The following is a 20550-nucleotide window of genomic DNA, read 5'->3' as shown; positions in this document are numbered from 1 at the left end:
TCAGAGTCCAATGATTTTTGAAAAGTCATTGCTAATGCCCCCCCCAATCTTTCAGAACCCTAGGGTGCTGTTCATCTTATCTGGGTGACTTATGTACCCTTAGGTCTTTCAGCTTTTTGAGCACCTTCTCCCTTTTAACAGTAACTGCACCCACTTCTCTTCCTGGTGTCTTCTATAGTGAAGACTGATGCAAAATACTCATTTAGTTCGTCTGCCATCTCCGTGTCCCCCATTATTATTTCTCCAGCCTCGTTTTTTAGTGGTCCTATATCCACTATCATCTCTCTTTTAATTTTACATACTCGAAAAAGCTTTTATTATCCACTTTGATATTGTTTGCTAGCTTGCTTTCATATTTCATCTTTTCCCTTCTAATAATTCTTACTTGCTTTTTGTAGGTTTTTAAAAGCTTCCCAATCTTCTATCTTACTGCTAATTTTTGCTTTGTAGTATGCTCTTTTTTTAATTTTTTCATTACTTTTGACTTCCCTTGTTAACCATGATTGTAATCTTTTACCATTTGAGTATTTCTTTATTTTTGAAGTATATCTATCCAGCACCATCCCCATTTTTCCCAGAAACTCGCTGTTGCTGCTCTGCTGTCATCTCTGCCAGCGTCTCCTTCCAATTTACTTTGGCCAACTCCTCTCTCATACCACTGTAATTTCCGTTACTCCACTGAAATACTGCTACGTGAGACTTTACTTTCTCCCTATCAAATTTTAAGTTGAACTCAATCATATTGTGATCATTGGCTCCTAAGAGCTCTTAGGCTGTCTGATCACCTCCGGTTTATTACATAACACCCAATCCAGTATAGCTGATCCCCTAGTAGGGTCAACATCAAACTGCTCTAAAAAGCCATCTCATAGTCATTCAACAAACTCACTCTATTGAGATCAATTACCAGCCTAATTTTCCCAATCAACTTGAATGTTAAAATCTCCAATGACTATCATAACATTGCCTTTTTGACATGCCTCTTCTATTTCCTGTTGTAATCTGTGGTCCACATCCCACCCTACTGTTGGGAGCCCTGTATATAACTGCCATCAGGGTCCTTTTACCCTTGTTTTTTAACCCACAAGGATTCAACATCTTCTGATTCTATGTCACATCCTTCTACTGATTTGATGCCATTCTTTACCAACAGAGCCACACCACTCCCTCTGCCTACCTTCCTTTCCCTCTCCCTCTGATACAATGTGTAACCTTGGACATTCAGCTCCCAACTACAACCATCCTTCAGCCATGATTCAGTGATGGCCACAACATCATACCTGACCATCTGTAATAGAGCAACAAGATCATCCCCCTTATTTCTGATACTCCATGCATTGAGATATAACACTTTTAACTGGAATATACTTTTGTAGAGCACCATGCAAAATCTATTTGAAAGTCTTCCATGGTTCCTGAACCGTCTCACCTTATAACGTGTGTTCCTAGTCTACCCTATCCAATTACTCCCTCATCCCGTTGTAGTCTCCCTTGTTAAGGCATAATACACTGGTTTTAGATCGAACTATTGCATCCTCCTTTTGTATTAAGAAACAATCATACTGTGATTACACTTTCCAAGATAATCCCTAACTACAAGATTGCTAATTTTACCTGTCTCATTGCACAGGACCAGATCCAAGATAGCACGTGTAAGTCCAGTAACATGCTGTTCAAGAAAGCTATCACGTATGCATTCTATGAAGTCCTCCTCAAGACTGTCTCGACCAACTTGATACAGATCATGTGCTCTTAAACACATTGTGCTTTCAAAATCTTCTGACCTTTGACTCTTTGGCACTTTACTTTTCTGAACTCCACCCTTTCTTTTCTCTTTTTTAACTTTTGCTTTTACTTTATCTTTATTCGCACTTCACTCTTTTACATTATCCATACTCTTCCAATCTATTCAACCCACCCTCCCTGCTTTGGGCTGAATGCAGGAAATTGGGTCTAGCTGGGTGGGTGCTGTGGTTGGGCTGAAGGGCCAGTATTCGTATTGAATTGTCCAATGACTGACAGAAATGAGTTTGACTCCTAGCCCCTTTGCATCCACGCCGGTCATGTGTTGTCATGAGGAGCTGGTAGTAGGTGGAATGCCTGATACGTGTTAGCACATAGAACAGTACAGCACAGTGATAATGTGCTGACTTATATAAACCTTCTCCACAATCAATCTAGAGAGGAGGACAAAGGGCTAGTCAGCAGGCTTATGTTGTCCTCAAAGGTGTCAAAACTATAGGTGTTTACAGCTGCACTCCCGTGTCAACTCCTTGAAAGAGCTGTCCAATCAACCTATTCCTTTTGATATTTCCTAGGCTCAACGATATATCCAGCCTTTGTGTTACAGGGAGAAGCAGGTTACATTCCTAAACAATACTCCGTATTACAATTTTCACAAAATACAAAGCCACCTCAGCTGTGTGGTCATCAAGAAATGCAAATTGGAAACATTAATTATTGATTTATTTAGTGTTTGTTTTACATAAATGCTGTATCTCAAGTTTGGATAAGGATTTGTGAATTCTGTAAGGGTGAATTTCCTTAACTCAAACCATAATGTAGGATTTGCTTATATTTCCTTTATGTGCACAATTCTCCTTGTTGAGTACAAGATACTTTTAAACTCAGGAGTATATTCCAGATCACAAGAACTTGCTATATAATGCAAAATTCATTTGATCCCTTTCTTGTACAGTTTCTCCAGATGGTTAAGAGATGCTGGACTCACTCAGCAGGTCAGCAGTGAGTGGAGAGAGCTCCTTTCATGTTAAGGAGCCTTCGTTAGAACAGGCAGTATTGAGAAAACAATGGGACTAAAAGGAGTGGTTTGGTTTTCTGAAATGGTTCCTTTCGTTATTGTTCTATCCAATTTACATAACCAGCCGCCTTTTCCTCTGCAAATGTGGTTGTTTACCTTTGTTTCCATTTGTCCTGAAGAAGGGTCACGGCCTTCTTTATTAATTTCCATAGCCTGACCTGCTGAATTCCTCCAGCATTTTGTGTGTTTATTCCTTTTTTTGTCTTTTGTCTCCAACTGCTGGTTTTTAATCAAAAGGTAACTTTAATAATGTTGGCCTATACTCTGTTACAAACTTTCCCTTTGTCCTTTCTGCCCTCCCCTCTGTAACTTACACAGGAAACTTAGTTTCCTCACTTTTGAAGTTCATTGACTTGAAATGTTAATTTTCTGTCTCTATGGATTCTGTCAGAGCTTCCAGCAAATTTTATTTTTGGAATTCCAATTTCTGCAGTTGTTTTTTTTTCTGGTTCTATGGACAGGTGATCTCTTGATGAATTATTGTTAATATTTCTCTATCGCTAATGAGCAGCTCCCCTCATTGCTACCATCAGGAAGGAGGTACAGAAGCCTGAAGGCACACAGTCAACCATTTAGGAACGGCTTCTTCCACTCTGCTGTTCGATTTCTGAATGGACATTGAACCCATAAACACTACCTCACTACTTTTTTATTTCCTATTTTTTGCACTATTTATTTAACTATTTCAGGTTATATATTTACTGTAATTCACATTTTTTCTCTATAATGTATGGGGTGTCAGGGAGGGGTAGCACCTCTGGTCAGGGAACATGTCACATCCCTTTCAAGGCGGTTAGTCCACCTTTGGTTTTCACCTGGCACTCAGATCTCACCTGTGGCTCCCCGTAGCTGTTTGCATGCGACAGTGGTCACACCTCGGGCAATGGCTTCGACAAGCCGGCTGAACCAGGTGACGGTAGCCGACAGGTCTTAAACCCTTGGTGAGATAGGGAGTTGTCTATCCCAGCATGTGAAGACAGACTCTGGTGGACTGAGCGGACGAGACCAGTGGAAGGTCCAATGGTCAAGAAGGTGGTCTCTGCAAGCGTCGTGGAATGCGTAGAGCACAAGACACAGAAGATGTCCTGGTCATCCACTGCGCCTAGTCCCATCTCCAGCCGTCTCGACTCTTGTCTTGCCACTGGATCCATCATCACCACCATCATCATCATCATCATCATCACCCTTAATTGGAGTCCTGTGGCGATGGGCGAGCGATGAAGCGGCAGGTGTGGATACACTGGGAGCTGTAGTCATAGACCTGCACACAGGAGGTTCAGGTCTAATGGTCGGTTTTTGCTCACTGAAGCAGCAGTGAAACTCGGCGTCTACCTGGGCGACTGAGCAGCCCTCTTTAGGAACGCACTGCTCACCTCCGTAGTATGAGGAAGGGGCTAGAAAGGGTACCCTAAACATGGCCTGCTTCATTACACCCTGGCCATTTTACCGCGTCTGGCGGGGATCCCATCTTGGCGATCGAACAAACCCAACAAAACGCAAAGTGACACCGCTCACTATTGGTACTTGGAACGTGCGCATGCTATTGGACAACTCTACAGCAAACAGACCAGAGAGAAGAACAGCCTTAGTTGCTAGAGAGCTTGCAAGATACAACATTGACATTGCAGCCCAGAGTGAGACCCGTCTTGCCAACGTAGGTCAGCTGACTGAAACTGGAGGTGAATACACTTTTTTCTGGAGCGGTCGCAGCAGTGATGAGCGTCGTGAGGCTGGAGTTGGATTCACTGTCAGGAGTCACCTTGTTTGGAAACTTGCCAGTCTCCCCAAGGGTGTGAACGACTGGCTCGACACTACAGCTTCCACTACAGAACAGAAGTCAAGCCACCCTGATCAGCGCCTATGCCCCCACAATGACCAACCTGGACAAGACAAAAGACAGGTTCTATGAAGAACTAGACACCCTACTATCAGCAGTGAGCAGCACCGACAAGCTGATCTTGCTCTGCGACTTCAATGCAAGAGTAGGGTGCGACTCTGCAGCCTGGCAGGGAGTCATTGGGAGACATGGAGCGGGCAAATGTAACAGTAACGGCCTACTCTTACTGAAGACCTGTGCAGCACACGACCTCCTCATCACCAACACAACTTTCCGCCTGCCTACCTATAACATGATTGCCTGGATGCACCTCTGCTCTAAGCATTGGCATCTTATCGACTATGTCATTGTCAGGAGAAAAGACAGGCAGGATGTCAGAGTGACTAAGGCCATGTGTGGTGCTGACTGCTGGACAGATCACAGGCTCGCTGTCTCCAAAATGAAGCTCCGCATCAGACTCAAGAGGCGATCACAAGGAAGCAAGGCTATGAAAAGAAAATGTGTGGCCAGGCTGAAGAACCCCAGTGTAGCTTCAGCACTGGCTGAGGATTTAGGCTACGTCCACACTAGACCGGCTAATTTTGAAAACGCTGGTTTCGCGTAAAAACGGCAGGCGTCCACACCAGGCGTTTTTGAAAATCCCTCCGTCCACATTAAAACAGATATTTGGGCGAATCTCCTCCTACTGGGCATGCACAGGACACACAGAAAATAAGCGAAGAGGAAACTGTATACTTGATGTGCGTTTGTCCAGTTACAGACTAGAAAAACTTAAAAGGAAATTGCCAAACGAAAGACTTGGTGCGCGTTTGTCCAGAAACATTTCCTACAGCCATAGTCTCTTCACTGATGAAAGGGAGGACAGCTACAACTAAATGCAATAAGGCTTGTTACTGGGCAAATGTGAAATTTGCTGTTACCTCACTTGTTTGCCTTTACTTTTGCCATGTCTTTGTGTATTATTTTGCTGTATTTAACATATGCAATAAAATGAGTTACTGGGCAAAAGTGTCAACGCATCTATTGAACGCTTGCACAAGCAATATATTAATACAGCACCTTGTTAAATGTATAAAACATGTCTGCATCAGTGCTATCCTGTATTTCCATACAATGCTACATCAGGCTGTTACACATCTATTGTCAGATATTGTTGTGGTGTTGGAGGTTGCGATCACGAAAACAATGAAATGCTGCGCTGCCGCCACCATTTGTTCCAGCACGTCATGACAGCGGTTTTAAAAATAGCCGGTTACCCCGTACACACTACGCCGGATATTAGCCGTTTTCAGATTTATTCACTCTGGAGATCGTTTCTGAAAAGCTCTGTTTTCGGGGGAGGAAAATGCCGTTTCAATGTGGACGGAGGGTCAAAACGAAGAGAAAAAGCTTCGGTTACGGATTTATCCGGTCTAGTGTGGACGTAGCCTTAGAAACCAAGCTTGCTGACCTACACCTTGCAGGCAGCGCTGTGGATGACTGGGATCGCTTCAGGGATGAGGTCCATTCATCGGCACTGAAGATGCTAGGGCCCTCTACCCACAAGCAACATGACTGGTTCGATGAGAATAATGAGGAGATACAGGCTCTACTTGTTGAAAAGCATTGCCTTCATCGTGCCCATCAGAACAACCCATCATCAGCTGCCAAGAAAAACACCTTTACCAGTGTTCGCAGGATAGTCCAGAATAAACTGTGTAAAATGCAAGATGCCTGGCTGAGCGCCAAGGCAGATGACATACAGGGATACGCTGACAGAAATGACTTGAAACATTTCTATGAAGCCCTCAGCACTCTCTACGGACTTCAGTCTGTCAGGAGTTCCCCCCTCCTGAGTACAGATGGTACAACTCTCATTACAAAGAAGGCTCAGATCCTGCAGAGATGGGCTGAACACTTTGAAGCCGTCCTCAACCGACCGTCATCTATTAATGATGAGGCGATAGACAGGATTCCCCAGGTTGATGTCAATAGCGCCATGGATGACCCACCGTAGTAGCCGAAGTCACGAAAGCTGTCAGCCAGCTATCCGGTGGCAAAGCCCCAGGGGCAGACACCATACCTGCAGAGATCTACAAAGCCGGTGGTCCTGTACGTATAGAGAAGCTTATAGAGTCTTTTTGGAAGCAAGGATCCATTCCTCAGGAACTTAAAGATGCATCCATCGTACACCTCTACAAGAGGAAGGGCAATCAACAAGTATGCGACAACCACCGAGGAATCTCGCTGCTCTCCATCGCAGGAAAAATTCTTGCAAGAGTCCTGCTAAATTGTCTGGTCACTCATCTGGAGCTGGGCCAGCTGCCAGAGTCACAGTGTGGCTTTTGCAAAGGTCGTGGGACTATTGACATGATTTTTGCCTCGCGCCAACTTCAGGAGAAGTGTTGGGAGCAGAATCGCGAACTCTATACAACTTTTGTTGACCTCATGAAAGCCTTCGACACTGTCTACTGACAAGGCCTGTGGAGGGTCATGTCAAAGTTCGGCTGCCCCGCCAAATTCATTCAGATGGTACGCCAGTTCCATGATGGCATGATGGCCAAAGTGCTGGGCGGCGGAGAATCCTCTGAGGCGTTCCCAGTCACCAGTGGTGTCAAACAGGGCTGTGTGCTCGCACCCACACTGTTCAGCATGATATTTTCTGCCATGCTGAATGGTGCCTTCCAGGACAGTGATGCTGGAATCAGCCTTAAGTACAGAGTGGATGGGAAGCTCTTCAACCCGAGGAGACTTCAAGCTATTACCAAAGTGAAGGAGACTGTTCTGAGAGACTTCCTCTATGCCGATGACTGCCCCCTGTATGCTGGTTCAGAGCCAGAGACGCGTCAATATGGACAAATTCTCCACAGCTTGTGACGATTTTGGACTCACCATCAACATCAAAAAGACCAAAGTCATGCACCAGCCTGCTCCTCGTGCACCGTACACAGAACCCAAAGTCACAATCAAAGGACAGAAACTACAGGCAGTGGACCAGTTTACTTACCTTGGCAGCACCCTCTCCCGAGCAGTGACTATTGATACAGAACTGCAGAATGGCAAAGGCAAGTTCTGCTTCCGGTGGACTGCGCTCCACTGCATGGGAACGTTGAGGAATCAGCCCAGCAACAAAACTGAAGGTCTACAGAGCCGTGGTACTCACTACCCTTCTGTATGCCTGTGAAATGTGGACTGTGTATGTCGAAGGCATGCAAGACAGCTCAACCATTTCCATATGACTTGTCTTCACAGAATATTAGGCATCAGACGGCAAGACAAAGTACCAGATACTGAAGTTCTCTCTAGAGCAAGTCTACCATCAGTCCACACGATGCTGAAGAGAGCACAGACCCGGTGGGCAGGTCATGTCATCCGTATGCTGGACGAGCGCATACCCGAGCAGCTCTTTTTTGGGGAACTGCTGGAAGACGCTTGCATGGAAGGCAGAAGAAACGTTACAAAGATACACTAAAGGCCTCCCTGAAGTCATTTGACATAGACACGACCTCCTGGGAAATGCTGGCACAGAACCGCCCTACCTAGCGCGGCCTCATCCACAAGGGCTGTCAAACTTATGAAGCAAGGTGCATTGCTGAAGCACAACATAAGCGCGAGCGTGCAAATCCAGAGCCACTAGTGTAACAACTGCAGTGCCTACACATGTGTCCTCAACATGTGCCAGGACATTCCATGCCTGAATTGGCCTGACCAGTCATTTTCGGACACACCGCATCCAGTCTCAAAGTGACTGGTGGTGTCAAGGTCTTCATCGATGACGATGGACGAACCACTGCTGCCACAAAATTAACAATCTTTACGTCATATGCTGGTGATATTAAACCTAATTCTGATTCTGATATTGCTTCCATGCTTATGCATGTGTTCTTTCTTTGAGAAGATGCAATTCCTCTGTGTGTCTTGACCCCTCAACCTATGGGGTCCTTAGAACATGTCGGAGGTGATGATGTGGTCTCACCCTGTCATTTCTGTCGTCACTCTTCTGGTGGATGAATGCTGTAATTCCACTTTTTACGTACCTGTGTGATAACCCGAACTCCGTTTGGCTCTGTTCCATTCTCCTTTTAGTGTAAACCGCTCTCTAATCAACATGATTTTTCCTTTCCAGCATCATGTATGGAAAACCTTGACAGTGAAATGGTTTTGTACATATTGCTACGAGCTGTTGATTGCTTTCACAAGCAACATGGGCGCTACCCAGGTATGTGCCTCTTTTCTTGGCCTATCTGTCTAATTGTAACATTGCTGGTTCATGAAGTAGCCATACTTTTCAGTTTGAATGGATATGAATATATGACTGTAAGACATAGGAGTAGAATTAGGTCATTCAGCCCATAGAGTCTGCTCTGCCATTCAATTATGCCTCTCCCTGTAAACTTTGACACACTGACTAATCAAGAACCTATCAACCTCCACTTTAAATATACCCAATGACTTGGCCTCCACAGCTGTTTATGGTAATGATTTCCACAGATTCACTACCCTCTGGCTTAAAAAAAAATTCTCCTCATCTCCGTTCTAAAGGGACGTCCTTCTATTCTGAGGCTGTGCCCTCTGGTCCTGGCACCAATTACTATGCATCTAGATATATATCTTCTAGCACCAATTACCTTGTTGTCAGTGTCAGCTGTAGCTCAGTAACTCCTCTGTTACTCATCCTCCACAACTCCGAGCACATCTAGCTCAGTATGCCACTGCAATACTGAGAGAATGATGCACCATTGGAGGGACCACCTGCTGCGTAAGATATTCTTTCTTTTTAAATCTTTTCATTAATTTTTCCAAAATTATAAACAAAATAACAATGTTGATACAAAGCGATTGGAGTATTCTTATTGTTAATAAACATATACAGAAAAGATTTCAGATAACACAAGTATAATAGGCTTCCAAACTCATGATGTAATTAATCATAAAGAAAAACAGAAATAAAAAGAAAAAAAATACAAAGAAAAACCCCAAAAAAAGGGGAAAAAAAAGAACTAAATTCTAAACCCAAAAAAGCAAATGGAACAAAACAGGGCTAGACCAGTATCTTAAATCGAACACGTTCAGTAATGTCGTCAACTCCGTTCCTCTATTCGTATATTTTAAGTTAATAAGAAGGATTCGGAAAGGTCAAATTACATCATATGAAAATGTTGAATAAATGGTTTCCAAGTTTCTTCAAATTTAACCGAAGAATCAAAAATATCACTTCTAATTTTTTCTAAATTTAAACATAATATAGTTTGGGAAAACCATTGGAATGTAGTAGGAGGATTGGTCTCCTTCCAGTTCAATGAAATAGATCTTCTGGCCGTTAAAGTAACAAATGCAATCATCCGACAGGCTGAAGAAGACAAAGATCTATGTCCTACCATTGGCAATCCAAAAATTGCCGTAATAGGATGGGGTTGTAAGTCAAAACATAGAACTGTTGAGATAATATCAAAAATATCTTTCCAAAAGATCTTTCTCCAAAATATCTTTCTCACAGGTGGATAGGGTAGTTAAGAAAGCTTATGGGGTGTTAGCTTTCATAAGTCGAGGGATAGAGTTTAAGAGTCGCGATGTAATGATACAGCTCTATAAAACTCTGGTTAGGCGACACTTGGAGTACTGTGTCCAGTTCTGGTCACCTCACTATAGGAAGGATGTGGAAGCATTGGTAAGGCTACAGAGGAGATTTACCAGGATGCTGCCTGGTTTAGAAAGTATGCATTATGATCAGAGATTAAGGGAGCTAGGGTTTTACTCTTTGGAGAGGAGGAGGATGAGAGGAGACATGATAGAGGTGAGCAAGATAATGAGAGGAATAGATAGAGTGGATAGCCAGCGCCTCTTCCCCAGGGCACCACTGCTCAATACAAGAGGACATGGCTTTAAGGTAAGGAGTGGGACGTTCAAGGGGTATATTAGAGGAAGGTTTTTACTCAGAGAGTGGTTGGTGCGTGGAATGCACTGCCTGAGTCAGTGGTGGAGGCAGATACACTAGTGAAGTTTAAGAGACTACTAGACAGGTATATGGAGGAATTTAAGGTTGGGGGGTTATATGGGAGGCAGGGTTTGAGAGTCGGCACAACACTGTGGGCCGAAGGGCCTGTACTGTGCTGTACTGTTCTATGTTCTATGTTAAAAGAGGACAGGACCAAAATATATGAGTTAAGGAAGCCACCTCAGAGTGACATCTGTCACAAATAGGGTTTATATGGGAATAAAAATAGACTAATTTATCTTTACACATATGAGCTCTATGCACTACTTTAAATTGTATTAATGTATGTTTAGCACATATAGAAGGAGTACTGACTAATTGAAAAATTTTATCCCATTTCTCTATAGGTAGGCAAAGTTGAAGTTCCCTTTCCCATTCATTTTTAATTTTATCAGATATACCTGGCTGTAATTTTGTAATTATATCATAGATAGATGCTATTAATCCCTTCTGAAGAGGATTTAAACCTAAAATTTTATCAATGATATCAGTAGGGTATGAGGTCGGAAAGGTAGGCAACATAGTATTTAAAAAATTTCTTATTTGTAAATATCTAAAAAAAAATGGGATCTAGGCAAATCAAATTTCTTAGATAACTGTTCAAAAGACATTAAACAGTTATCCAGAAATAAGTCACAAAAACATGTTATACCTTTCATTTTCCATATCAAAAAGGCTCAAAAAGTATCTGTAGGTAAATTACCACAATCTTTTTATCGAGCTTCTATTTCTCTAATTCTCAAAAAAGATAAGGATCCTACTGAATGTGCATCTTACAGGCCTATATCTTTACTGAATGTGGATTCTAAGATTTTTTCTAAAATATTGGCAATGAGATTGGAGAATGTATCACCTCAAATTATTTCTGCTGATCAGACTGGATTTATTAAAAATCATTACTCTTTTTTTAATATTAGGAGATTAATGAATATTGTTTATACTCCTTCACCCAGAATTCGGAAATGTGTTATTTCACTGGACACTGAGAAAGGCTTTGACAGAGTTGAATGGACGTATTTATTTAACACCCTTGAGAAATTTAATTTTAGTCCAATATTTATATCTTGGAATAAACTGATATATCTTACTCCTTTGGCTTTGGTATTTACTAATAATCAAAGATCTCCCCTTTTTCATCTATTCCGTGGTACTAGGCAGGGCTGCCCTCTTAGTCCACTACTATTCGATATTGCCTTCGAACCGCTAGCTATCGCTATTCGTGACTCCCCTAATATATTTGGCATCACCCGTGGAAATGAGACTCATAAATTATCACTATATGCAGATGATTTACTATTATATATTTCTAACCCGGGAAAATCTATTCCAGCAGTATTAACTTTGCTTGCTCAGTTTAGTAGTTTTTCTGGTTATAAACTGAATCTAGGTAAGAGTGAACTTTTTCCATTAAATATGCAGGTTCCCATTTATAGATGTTCTCAATTCAGTGACTACTGACTATTTCACTTATTTGGGAGTTAAAATTACAGAGACATAAGGATCTATTCAACTTCAACCTTTTACCGTTAATTAATCAGGTTAAACAACTGATTACTAAGTGGTCTCCACTGTCTCTATTACTGATTGTACTGATTGGCTGAATTAATGCTATTAAAATGATTATTTTACCTAAATTTTTATATTTATTTCAAATGATACTAATTTTCATTCCTAAATCCTTTTTGATACTATTGATTCTAAAATTTCCTCTTATATATGGCAGAACAAGAATCTCAGATTAAGTAAAAAAAAAATATTTACAGAAGTCCAAGAAAGATGGTGGTTTAGCACTGCCTAACCTAAGATTTTATTATTGGGCAATTAATATTTGATATTTAATATTTCCGACACAGGATTGGAATATAAGTCCAAGCCCATATTGGGTAAACCTTGAAGGCTGCTCTGTACAAGGGTTCTCTTTAGCTTCCATTTTAGGAACTTCACTTCCTTTTGTACTGTCTAAATTGAATAAACAAATGGTTAATCCAATAGTTAAACATACATTGCGAATATGGTTTCAATTTCGTAAATTTTTTGGTTTGAACAAATTTATATTATCAAGCGTGAGATATTAAAGTTCAAAGTAAATTTATTATCAAAGTAATGTAGGCCACCATATATAACACTGAGATTCAGTTTTGTGAGCATGTTCAATAAATATATAGAATAATAACCATAACAGAATTAATGAGAAGACCCGCCCAATTAGGGTGTTCAACCAGAGTGTAGAATACAGCACACTGTGCAAGTACAAAAGGAATAAATAACAATAAATAAATAAGCAATAAATATCAAGAACATGAGATGAAGGGTCCTTAAAAGTGAGTCCATAGGTTGTGGGAATATTTCAATGATGGGGCAAGTGAAGTTGAGTGAAGTTATCCCCTTTGGCTTAGGAGCTTAATGGTTGAGGGTACTAACTGTTCATGAACCTGGTGGTGTGGGTCCTGAGGCCGCTGTACCACCTTCCTGATTTCAGCAGCGAGCAAAGAGCATGATCTGGGTTGGTAGGAGTCCCTGGTGTTTGCAGATGAAGCTAAACATTTCTGTGGGATTATTTTGAGGAAAACAAGTTCTCCCCAATGTTCCAACTATTATCTATTCCTGTCAATTTTACTCATTTATTGTATTACTTGTGTTGTTCACTAGTCTGTGAATCATTAGTTTACTGGTCCTTTTACGATCCATTAATTTATTACTGGAAAGTACAGTACCTTTTTGGGGGTTTGCCTCTTGCTTTGTGTCATTACTAATTAATATCTCAGTCAATGTCCTGTAGTGTTATTTAGTAATAATGCTTTCATATTACAAATGCCAATTAGAATTGGGTCAGAATCAGAATCTTTTATTCTCTAGTAATTAGAGACATAGAAAACTTGCAGCACAATACAGGCTCTTCGGCCCACAAAGTTATGATGAACATGTCCCTACTTTAGAAATTACTAGGGTTACCCATAGCCCTCTATTTTTCTAAGCTCCATGTACCTATCCAAAAGTCTCTTAAAAGATCCTATCATATCCACCTCCACCACCATTGCTGGTAGCCTATTCCACGCACTCACCACTCTCTATGTAAAAAAAAAACACACACACACTTACCCTGACATCTCCTCTGTACCTACTTCCAAGCACCTTAAACCTGTGCCCTCTTGTGGCAGCCATTTCAGCCTTGGGAAAAAGTCTCTGACTATCCACATGATCAATGCCTCTCATCATCTTATACAACCCTATCAGGTCACCTGTTATCCTTTGTCCTCCAAGGAGAAAAAGCCGAGTTCACTCAACCTATTTTCATAAGGCTTGCTCCCCAATCCAGGCAACGTCCTTGTAAATCTCCTCTGCACCCTTTCTATGGTTTCCACATCCTTCCTGTAGTGAGGCGACCAGAACTGAGCACAGTTCTCCAAGTGGGGTCTGACTAGGGTCCTATATAGCTGCAATATTACCTATTGGAGGAACTTATTTAGCAGCTCTTGCCATTCAAGGTTTTTTCATCGTTCTGTGAAATCAGGGCTATGTTTGACTGTAGCATTAGTAATAGGGCTTTTGTGTATTTATTTGTTAAGATACAGGGCCCTTTGGGCCCTTTGAGCCGGGTAGCACAGCTACTCCGGATGCCTAGGACAATTTACAGTGACCAATTAACATACCAACCAGTATGTCTTTGGTCTGTGGGAGGAAACCAAACCACCCAGTGGAAACCCACGCAGTCTTGGGAAGAATGTACAGACAGCGGCAGGAAATGCTTATTACAAATGCCAGTCAGAATTGGGTTGTAGATTCCGTCTATACTCTAGTAATAAGAGGAATTCGTTTTGCAGCTCTTGCTGTTCAAGGCTTTTCCATCGTTCTATGAACTCAGGGCTATATTTTAATTCCCTACACAGAATCAAAATCAGATTTATTATCTCTGATGTCATGAAATTTGTTGTTTCGTGGCAGCAGTACGGTGTAATATATAAGATTCTACAAGTTACAAGAAGGAATATTAAAAAATAGTGCAGTAAGAGAGCAAAATAGTGATGTTGTGTTCATGCTTTCATGGACTATTCAGAAATCTGATGGTGGAGGGAAAGAAGCTGTTATTTAAATGTTGAGTGTCCATCTTCAAACTCCCCTACCATCTCTCTGATGGTAGTAATGAGAGGAGGACATGGTGAGGGTCCTTAAGGATGGATGCCACCTTCTTGGGGCATTGCCTTTTGAAGATGTCTTCGATGGTGGGGAAGCTCATGCCCATGATGGCTGAGTTTACAACCCTCTGCAGCTTTTTCCCAATCCTGTACATTGGCTCCTTCATACCAGACAGTGATGCAACCAGTCAGAATGCTCTCCACAGTGCATCAATAGAAATTTGTTAGTCTTTGGTGGTATATCAAATCTCCTCATGTCCCATATTTTGGTTAACAAAAATACATCTGATATAAAATTAGCAGTTAAGCTTTAACCATTTCATTACTTTGATTGCCAATTTCCACCCTTCACACAGTCAGTATCTGACTCATCCCTTTCTTACCTCAGTTTTTTTTTCCATCTCAGGAGAAAGGTTCCCTGCTTCTGTCTCCATTTAAGGAGATCAGACAGAGGTGATTGATCATGCTGAGACAATAACATACGGAGAGGAAAGGGAAAATTCCAAGACTGACCAGTGTGGGCATTTCCATGGCCTGTGTGAGCAGCAGATGAGGCGATAGAACTGTGTTCCATTACAAGGATTCACACCACACCCTGGGTTAAGGATCAGTTATTATCCCTCAACCTTCAGCCTTTTGAACCAGTAGGGATAACTTCACTCAGCTTTATTTGCCCCATCATTAAAATGTTCCTACAACCAATGGACTCACTTTCAAGACTCTTCATCTTATGTTCTTGATATTTATTGCTTATTTATTATCATTATTCTTTCTTTTGTATTTGCAGATTGTTGTCTGTTGCACGCTGGTTGTTTATCTGCCCTATTGGGTGCGATCTTTCATTGATTCTATTATGTTTCTCGGACTTGCTGTGTATGCCTGCAAGAAAACGAATCCCAGGGTTGTATATGGTGACATATATGAACTTTGAAGTCAGGGCTACCAGGTTTGGGATATTGTTTGCTAATAGTGGTAATTTGTGATGGTAATGGTGTCTTCTCTCTGCAGGTGTTTACAATAACCAGGTTGAAGAGGATATTGGGAAGCTAAAATCATGTGTGATCAGCCTGCTGCAGGATTGGGGTGTTTCAGTATCAGTAAAGGATGACTACATCCATGAATTGTAAGAATATTAATTTTTCTCCACTGACTTCTGGACATAGGGGGGGTGGCAGTGTTCCCAAGATGGAGTCCAAAAACTGGGGCAAGGTCACAGTTTTGTTATTTTGAAGCAGCAGTATAATGCAAGACATAAAAACTTAAAGACATAAGTTAGTGCAATAAATAGAAAGAAAAATAAGTAGTGCAAAAAAGGAATAACGAGGTAGTCTTTAAAGACCATTCAGGAATCTGATGGTGGAGGGAAAGAAGTTGTCCCTGAATCATTGAGCGTTGGTCTTCAGGATCCTGTACCATCTCCCTGATGGCAGTAATGACAAGAGGGCATGTCCAGAATAGCGTCATTATTATATCTGTCTTAATGATGGGAGCCACCCTTTTGGGGCAGCGCCTCATGAAGATGTCCTCTAGTAGGGAGGGTTTGTGCCTGTGATGGAGCTGGCTGAGCCTACAACTCTGCAGCCTCTTCAAATTTTGCCCATCATCAACTCTGAGAGAAACTCCTCATTCTCCCTGTAAATGACCATCAATCACTGTTCTTGGTTGCTTCAGAGTTCTCAAAAACTGTGGGCCATCAAAGTAACACGTACAAAATACCGGAGGAACTCAGCAGGCCATCACAGTTCTTTGTCCACTGCTCGTTGATATTCTGTCTGTACCACTACCCCTGCCCTGTTGCAACAGATCCCCATGAACTGATGGGGATTGTGCTGTTGAGGCGGCATGGTAGCATAGTGCTTACTGCAGTCGCTTTGCTGCGCCAGGGATCACTGATCGGGGTTTGGTTCCTGCTACTGTAAGGAGTTTGTACAATGTGGGCTTTCTCCATGAGTGTCCGTTTCCACCCATATCACAAAGATGTATGGGTTCTGTGGGCATGTTACGTTGGTGCTGGAAGCATGGCAATACTTACGGGCTGTTTCTAACACATGCTTAGACTGTGTTAGTCATTGACACAAAAAAACACATTTTACTGTATCATAAACACAAGAAAGTCTGCAGATGCTGGAAATCCAAAGCAACACTCTGACCTTTTACCTCTTCTTATCCACCTATTATTTCTCCCCGATTCCGCCCCCCCCCCCCCGCCTGTGGTCCACTTTCCTTTCCTGTCAGATTCCTTCTTCTCTAGCCCTTGACCTTTCCCACCCACATGGCCTCACCTATCACCTTCCAGCTAGCCTCCTTCCCTCCCCCCACCTTTTTATTCTGGCATCTTCCCCCTTCCTTCTCAGTCGTGAAGAAGGATCAAGGCCCAAAACATCAACTATCTATTTATTTTCATAGATGCTGCCTGACCTGCTGAGTTCCTCCAGCATTCTTTGTGTTGCGTTTTACTGTATGTTTAGATGTGCCTGTGACAAATCAAGCTACTTTTAATTTCTTAAAATATCTTTTCATTCTACCTGATAGCATGCTTGCTTGCAGAGTGTGTTCTTTGCTCTTTTCTAAATCTCAATTTTCTATTTACATTGGCGTTGTCTGTCTCGTTTTGATCACTCAGTGGCCAGTGTCAATCATACAAAAGTTTAAGTTGGGTACAATCAGGAAAGCCAAATTAATTATTTCAGCTCAAAGTGCTGGATGTAGGTTGAAATGGGCAGGGATACTTCCTTGATGGTCCCTTTAAGGGAAACTATTCACCTTGTATTATAGGAGATTTAAATTCAGAGTAAGCTGCACAAATCACAGTGTCTGAAAAAGGTACATTTTCTTACAGTTGTCGCTACGGTGCTTCAGAACCACATGCTGTTGCCTCATTCTTAGGAGGTAAGTTTTTTACACTTTTTTAACTTATTCCTGATTTTTGCTATTTTTCAGGTTCATTTTATTGACATTAGAGCATTTCCAGCCCTGCGCTGGGAGAAGCAAGGTGAATTGGCATGGGCGGAATGACCTAATCAAATCTGCTCCACCATTCGATTGTGGCTGATTTATTTTCCCTCTCAACCTCATTCCCTTGCCATAACCTTATTAATCAAGAACCTAGGAACCTCCACTTCAAATACACCCAATGACTTGACCTCCACAGTTGTCTGTGGCAATGGATTCCACAGATTCACCACCCTCTGGCTAAAGAAATTCCTCCTCAACTCTGTTCTCAAGGGATATCCCTGTTTTTGGAGCCTCTGCCACTGTTGGAAACAAGCCCTCATCCTTTACCTACATAAAGCTGAGATGAGGGGTAACACCGGGGAACTGTTTGGTGTGTTAAATACAAAAAGGGAGGGCAGTTTCCCTTTGAAGGGGGACCCATCCCTCGTAGCTGCAGCTTGCCTCGTGATTATGGCGCTGCTGCCTTCTCTTCCAATGCTGTCGCTTGAGGTAGGCACGATCTTGTGTCAAATAGGCCAAGGCAGCTTCACCCTTACTCCTGCCCCCTCAAAATGCCACCTCTTGTTGAATTTCTCCTCATTCAAAAGATACATCTCGTGCTGAGTGGCATCCTAGTGTGCTCTGATCCTCTCCAGCTCCATTCCAGCCCCGAAGAGAAACATTAAAGTTGTTTAGTAAAGCAATTTCACAATTGTTTAATGCCATTTTCAGTACATAAGTGTAAAGGAGAATGAAAAAAATGTTACTCTGAATCCAATGCAGCACAAAAAAAACACAATAAATATGAATGCGTAAGATAGCTTATATACACAGACTGATTGTATGTCCATAAAGTGACGCTAAGCACAGGAGTGTCTGTTCATAAGGTAACTGACAGGAAATGATAAAGTCATAGTGGTTGGGATTGTGGAGAGGTGGGTTAGTGGGTGGATGTGTTGATCAGCCTTACTGCTTGGGGAAAGTAACTGTTTTTGAGTCTGGTGGTCCTAACGTGGATGCTACGTAACCTCCTCCCTGATGGGAGTGGGGCAGACAGTCCTTGAGCAGGGTGGGTGTGATCTTTCATGATGTTACTGGCCTTTCTCCACCGCTGGTGATACATTGGATGGTTTTGACTGTCAACTGTAAAGCCTTCCTATCCACCGCAATTCTTTCACTTATGAAATGATTTATAACCTGTGCTTTTGTATCTGTAGGAACAGCTGCCCAGGAGGCCATCAAGATTATCACAAAGCAGTTTGTACCTTTCAATAACACCTTTATCTACAATGCAATGTTGCAGACATCGATGACTGTGCGGCTGTAGGGCACTGCTGTTGTATGTGAATGAGATGGTGGCAAGTCCTATACTTCTGGATTATCTTATCAAGCAATTTGTGTAACATAAAATTCAAATAACTTAATAAAATTTGTTTGTTGAAGAGTGCTTAGTTTACAAAATCTTCACTCGAAAAGCATGTGGCGAACTTCAGGTGTGAAAACATGATCACACTAAGGATTTTCTAAGACATATTCATAGTCATGGAGCTCTACAGCACAGAAACAGGCCCTTTGGCACATCTAGGTCCATGCCAAACTATAATTCTGCCTAGTCCCATCAACCTGCAAATGGACCATAGACTTCCAAACCCATCCCATCCATGTACTTAACTAAATTTGTCTTAAATGTTGCAATTGAACCCTCACTCACTACTTCCACTGGCAGCTTGTTCCACTCTCGCACCATCCTCTGAGTTGATAAGTTCCCCCTGTGAGGTTCCCTTAAATATTTCATCTTTCCCCCTTAACCTGTGGTTTCTAGTTTTACCCAACTTCAGTTGAACAAGCTTGCTTGCATTTATTCTATCACATTCTCTGACACTTCAAGGAATAAAGTCGTAACATTTCCGATAACTCGGGTATTCGAGTCCAAGCAACTTTTTTTTAGATTATGAGAACACTCAGTCCTCTTTTATTGTCATTTAGAAATGGATACATGCATTAAGAAATGATACAATGTTTCTCCGGAATGATATCATAGAAACAGGAGAAACCAAAGACTAACACTGACAGAACCACATAATTATAACATATAGTTACAGCAGTGCAAAGCAATACCATAATTTGATGAAGAACAAACCATGGGCACGGTAAATAAAGTCTCAAAAGTCCCCGAGTCGATCGACTCCCGAGTCCCCGATAGCAGGCAGCAAAAGGGAGAAACTCCCTGCCATAAACCTCCAGGCACCGTCAACTTGCCGATGCCTTGGAAGCAGACGACACTGAGTCCATCCGTCCGAAAACTTAAAGCTTCCGACCAGCTGCTCTGATACAGACTCCTAAGCGCCATCCTCTGCCGAGTGCCTTCGACCTCGCCCCGGCCGCTGAAGCAAGCAAAGCCAAGGATTTCGGGGCCTTCTGCTCTGGAGATTCCGGTTACCACACAGTAGCAGCGGCAGCGAAGTGGGCATTTCAGAAGTTACTCCAGATGTTCCTCCGTACTCTCACGTCCGTCTCCATCAAATCAGAATTGTGCACGGTCCCCTACTTGACAGATAAGACATCACCACTGAAGTGGCCACGCGTGCTGCTGTCGCGCAGCCATCTTCTCCTCCTTAGTATCTTCTCAAGTCCATCATTCCTACTGGGGCAAAGGCCACTGACAGGAGTGTGCTAGAGTCCTCAGTCCTGCCATTAGAAGGTTGATTGGCCCTATGGTTCCTGCTTTCACTACATGACTTCATACATCTTCGAGGTGAAGATCCTCTCTTGAGGATAAGGTCTTTGGAGCTTCTGATGGCGTTTATGTCGCTCTGAGCTTTTACAGGATGGGATTACTAGCCCCATGCCC

At 42.3% G+C, this 20550-nt stretch overlaps 1 protein-coding gene across 2 annotated transcripts in view; it reads left to right on the top strand.

Moving 5' to 3' along the window:
• nae1 (nedd8 activating enzyme E1 subunit 1) overlaps window positions 1–19140 on the top strand; it is a 75768-nt gene extending 56628 nt beyond the window's left edge. For both annotated transcript variants that reach the window (XM_072279979.1, XM_072279978.1), the window contains 4 exons: window positions 8764–8856; window positions 15774–15888; window positions 17605–17654; window positions 18917–19140. In XM_072279979.1, coding sequence (XP_072136080.1) covers window positions 8764–8856; window positions 15774–15888; window positions 17605–17654; window positions 18917–19026 — 368 coding nt within the window. In that variant the 3' untranslated portion in view covers window positions 19027–19140. The remainder of the gene's footprint in view (window positions 1–8763; window positions 8857–15773; window positions 15889–17604; window positions 17655–18916) is intronic.
• Window positions 19141–20550: the final 1410 nt, after the last annotated feature.

The sequence above is a fragment of the Mobula birostris genome, chromosome 15 (genome assembly GCF_030028105.1).
Source record: "Mobula birostris isolate sMobBir1 chromosome 15, sMobBir1.hap1, whole genome shotgun sequence".
Lineage (NCBI taxonomy): Eukaryota > Metazoa > Chordata > Chondrichthyes > Myliobatiformes > Myliobatidae > Mobula > Mobula birostris.
Note: the sequence above shows the minus strand (reverse complement) of the source record. Positions and strands in the feature narration are given on the sequence as shown.